Source organism: Orycteropus afer, unplaced genomic scaffold, assembly GCF_000298275.1.
Source record: "Orycteropus afer afer isolate SDZICR_OR568_19922 unplaced genomic scaffold, OryAfe1.0 scaffold00320, whole genome shotgun sequence".
In the NCBI taxonomy this organism is placed as follows: domain Eukaryota; kingdom Metazoa; phylum Chordata; class Mammalia; order Tubulidentata; family Orycteropodidae; genus Orycteropus; species Orycteropus afer.
In genome coordinates, this window is record NW_006921907.1 from 773497 (window position 1) to 778577 (window position 5081).

General features: G+C 49.1%; 1 protein-coding gene across 1 annotated transcript in view; it reads left to right on the plus strand.

Moving 5' to 3' along the window:
- Positions 1 to 695: 695 nt before the first annotated feature.
- The window catches only part of TMEM245 (transmembrane protein 245), a 90023-nt gene continuing 85637 nt past the window's right edge, over positions 696 to 5081 (plus strand). Inside the window, exons 1-2 of the mRNA XM_007951944.2 lie at positions 696 to 1280; positions 3609 to 3678. Of these exons, the coding sequence (XP_007950135.2) occupies positions 696 to 1280; positions 3609 to 3678 (655 nt within the window). The remainder of the gene's footprint in view (positions 1281 to 3608; positions 3679 to 5081) is intronic.

Below are 5081 nucleotides of genomic sequence, written 5' to 3' on the forward strand. Positions count from 1 at the left end.
ATTTAGGAGCCATACTACTTACATTTGAATCCTGCCTCTGTCATTTACTAGCTGTGTGACCTTGGCAAGGTACTTACCTTCTCTGTTCTTCAGTTTTCCTCTTTGCAAGAGGATAATAGTAGTACTTTCATTGTAGGGTTATAAGGATTAAATGAGTTAATGAGAGTGAGATACTTTGAACAGTGCCTGTTATATCGTAATCGCTTTGTGAAATTCTGCTAAAAACAGCAAAAGCTTTTTAAGTGTTTATTTAATAAATCAGTACAATAAACACAGGGCATCACTTCTTTATAAGTAGTCCCACGGGATTCTAAAGTGCAGCCTGGGTTTTCAATTTCTGAATGTAGTGCCTCTTTGGGATCCCCGCCTCCCGAGAAGCTGACATTAATTGTGAATGAAGGGAACTGTTCTTGCCTCCAGGATGACGCAGACCCCAGGAACCTTTACCTGGACCCTGTAGAAACCAATGGGCGAGGGGACCCCGGGGACGAAGGAGCTCGCCCCACACTCTACTGGGAGATGTAGTTTCCCCAAGTTCCAGCAAGCGCTCGGTGGCCAGATGGGAACTACAATTCCCACAATGCCGCGCACTGCCGGTGTTGCTTCCCGCCCGGGGCTCTTGTGCGGCGCTCTGGTTTGGCTTCCCAGTACCGCCTCGCAGCAGCGGCGGCGGTAGCAGCGGAAGCTGAGGTAGCATGGCTGACGACGCCGGCAGCCCGGTTGAGGCGCCTAGCCCGCGGGGCTCCCCGGGCCAGGCGCCACGGGTCCCGCGCGCGGTCGGGCCGAGCGGTGGCGGGGGCGCGGAGACCCCGCGGACGGCGGCCCTGGCGCTGCGGTTCGACAAGCCCATCAAGCAGGCCTTCTACAACACCGGGGCTGTGCTGTTCGTGTGCCTCTGCTGCGGCGCCGCAGTGCTAGTCTACTTCATCCTGGAGGCCTTCCTGCGGCCGCTGCTCTGGGCCGTGCTGTGCGGAACCTTCCTGCACCCCTTCAAGAGCTCGCTGACCCGCCTGGGCCGCCACTGGCTGCACCGCCTGCACCGGGCGCACACGCCCATCGTGCTGGCCGCACTGCTGCTGCCGCTGTGCTTCGCCGACTACGGCGTCGAGGCCCTGGGCGAGCAGGCGCTGCGCCGCCGCCGCCTGCTGCTGTTACTCGGCGCTGGCGGCCCGCTCCTCTACGGCCTCTATTGCCTAGGCAGCTACCTTGGCGTGCAAGTGGTGCTGGCCCACGCCGGCGAGCTCATCTGCCGGGGACTGGACTACTTCAACAGCCTGTGGGTGAGTGAGCGATGGCGGGGCGCTCGCGGTGGGCGCCCCGGGGCCGCGCGGGACTGCGGCCAGGGCTGGAGCCGGGGCACGCAGCGGTACATTGCATCGCACTCCTAGCTCCCTGGAGTGGAATCCGGCAGCTCCTCTTCGTGCAAAGGAGACCAGAGGCGCCATCCTGTGCTGCAGGGACTTTTTACCTCCTTTGTGCCACCCACAAACCAAAAAAACCAAACCAAAACTCACTGCCGTCGAGTCGGAGCCGACTCATAGTGATCCCTCCTTGGGTTTCCGAGGCGGTATCACTACGGAATTACATTGCCAAACCTTCCTTCTGAGGAGTGGCTGGTGGGTTTGAACCGCTAGCCTTCTGGTTAGCAGTCAAGTGCCTTAAGCACTAAACAGGAGGAAGAGTGGGTAATCTACTTCCGTAAAGATTTACTGCCTCGGAAACCCAAAGGGGGTCACTGTGAGTCTGGACCCACTCCACGGCAGTGAGTTTTGCTACCCACACACCTAAGGAACTTGGCCCACTATCTTCTATAGGGAAGGTGACTAGTTTCCAGCAGCCTTTACTGCCTCCCACCCCAGGCCTGAGAATGTGTGTTCGCTGCTCGAGAGACCTTCGCCAGAGGCGCTTGGTTTTACTCCTGCCTGGAGGAGGAGCGGCTGCCCCCGCCAACCTAATCTCTGTTGCAGTGGGACCTCTGGATGTCGGATGGGGAAGGGACCTTAGAGAGTGCAGTCCAACCTGCCATAGGAGAGGTGACTTACCAGAGTTACTTAGGAACAAAGAGAGGACTGAGTGACTTAAATTTTTCAAGTCCTAAAACACACTTTTTAACTTTTTTTGTGTGTGTGTGTGTGAGATGGGGGAAAAAATACACAGAAAAAATGCGCTCCACACACAACAGCACACACACACTGTCTCATGACATTGACTACAATTTACCCCAATGCAACAGCTCCCCTCCCCCTTCCTCCCCGTTGTTACCTCTTCCCAGTGTCCATCCCTCCATGCACCCCTGCCCCCTGAGCTGTCTCCCTGTGCATACACAGCCCTTCTTTCTCCCATGATTGTAAAACACACCATTTTTTCAGAGAGCAGTACAGGCTCTCATTTCAGGTGATTTCAACATCATTTGCTCAAGGCACTGGGAGCTTGGGCCTCTTTCTCTCCACACTCTAGTTCTTGGGAACAGCACATGTCTGACCTGGACGACTTTAGCAGATTGGGTGAAGGAAACAGAACTCATCCTGAGCTTGTTCTCAGAAAAGCAGGGAGTTTTAGAATTAGACCGAGTTCACATTTGACCAACTCAGGTTATGTTATAGACCACTTGACTTGTTACAGAAAAGTGGTCTTTGTGCATTTGAGACAACTGACAACTTGGAGCCATTTGATCCCTTGATGCTGAACAGGTATCTAGACAAGAGAGACAGAAAGAGTAGTTAGCTTTCAAACAATCTGCGTTTTGGTGAGTTGACAATGACATTTAACATCTGACTTTCGAATATTTGCCTGGTGCCAGACACTGGATTTTGTGCTAGTTTGTGTGCTATCTCGGGAGCTATGGTGGCATAGTGCCTAAAGCTCTTGACTGCTAACCAGAAGGCTGGCGGTTCAAACCCACCAGCCGCTCCTCGGAAGGAAGGTTGGGCAGTCTCCCTCTGTAGTGATACCACTTCGGAAACCCTAGGAGGGGTCTCTGTGAGTCGGGCCCGACTCGACGGTAGTGTGTTTTGTGTTTTGTGTGCTATCTCATCCTCACGACAGTCTTGAGAGGTAGAAGGGAGGGATTTCATTTGGTGCAAAAACTGATGGCGTTTTGTTGTTCATTTTGTCAGTAAATGGTATTCAGCAGACGCACCAGCAGTTGAAGACCCTCTGTCATCAAAATTCCCAGTCATCTCTCTTTTTCTTCTCTTTCATTTTTATAGCTATTTAGTTATTTCCAAGTGCTATCCACTTCTCCTTGTGTTCTTTGGGTGCCAGTCTGTCCTCCCAGTTGAGTTCTTCTTCCCCTCACTTTGGGATTACTTCAGTCATTGTTTTTTCTTGACTCCAGTCTCCTCCCAAAACCCCATTCTGCTTACAAGTGAAAGACTTGTAATCATTAGTGGTGTCAGTAATTTTTTCAAAGAGCCTCAAATATGTTAAGAGTACTGTATTAACTTAGAAGTGATTTAAAAAATCCTTGTTTTGTTTTTCGCAATCATCTATTGCACAGGCCCACATGTGAGTGAGTCCTTGGGGTGCTTGGCTTTTTCCCATGGTGTTGACTTGTGCAAGATGAATCTGAAAAGCGAACGGTCCCCTCCACTGTTTTCCTTTGCTAGGAGTGTTTTGCTCCTCTGCCTGTGAGTTCAGACCTGCTAGAAGATTTGAAGTCCATGTACAGTTTTTGCAGTAAGGATGAATTCCATTCTCCATGGTCTCTGATCCCATTTTTTTTCTTTTTACTTTATAAAGAAGCCCAGGGTGGTAAGTTCTAAACTCAGCTCTGTCAGTAACTTGCTTTGTGATGTTGGACAGACTGGGACCCTTCTCTTGGCTGCTCAACCCCATGTGTGAAATTGGACGATTTCGATGTCCTGTTTTACGGATTATGAGAGTTGGCGGTGCTGGCCGAGAGGCTCTTGAAAAGTGCAGCTAGTCAGACAGCCAGGCCCACATCATTCCATTTCTAAATCCTTTTTAAGTTTGTTTCTGCTTACCTGGCAGCAGTAAAGAAGAAAGTTCCCAGGGATTCTTTCTCAGTTAAAGACTTTGATTGTAAAGAGAAATTACCATATGACAGAGAGCAGTTTGCAAATTAGAATACAACTGGACAGGAGAATAAAGTACCTGAAACAGCACTGACTGAGGATAATATTAGGGTTTGTTTCCATAAATTGGAAGGAAGTCTGCTTTTATTTTCTCTGAAAGACTTAGGTCAGGGTTCTACAAAAATGTGGAACAGAAGCAAGCCAAGGTTTTTCTAGTTATTGTGCAAATGAAAATAAATAAAGACAACATGAATAAATACTTGCATGCACAGGTTGTTGCAACTTTATTCGCAGTATCCGAAAGCCAAAAAACGGAAATAACGTAAGTGCCCATCGAGGGATAAGTGGATAAGCAAACTCTGGTACATGCACACAATGGACTACTATGCAGCATTGAAGAATTATGATGAATCCACAAAACCTCTCACAATATGGATGAGCCCGGAGGATATTCTGCCAAGTGAAATTAGTCAGTCACAAAAGGACAAATACTGTGTGAGACCACTATTATAAAAAGTCAAGGAAAGTTTGTGCACGGAAAGAAGCATTCTTCAATGGTTGCCAGGGCTGGGAGGTAGGGGTAGGGGAATAACTAACTAGAGAGTCTACCACCAGCTACTCCTCAGAAGGAAGACTGGATGATCTACTTCCATAGAGATACAGCCTCAGAAACCCAAGGAGGGGTCTCTGAGTGTTGGAATCAACTCGTCAGTAGTGAGGGTTTTTTTTTTTTTTTTTGAGAAGTGTAGTAATTTAAGTGAAGGGAAAAGCCCTACACAATAAGGGGAGGTCATACAACATGACTAAAGCAAAGGGAGACACTGGGAGGTACATAAGAATAAATGGCAGCAATGATAAACATACAGTCCTGCGATAACAGTAATAATAAACAGTAGTTTATGAGACACATAGATGTGTTGGCTGAACAGGTGTGGGATGGCACATGGGAATATACCCACGAGCACATCGAGGTTTGGCAGAGGGTATTTCTACATACATATCTGCATAAGCTGCACATATATCCAGGTATATGCTGGAGCATTC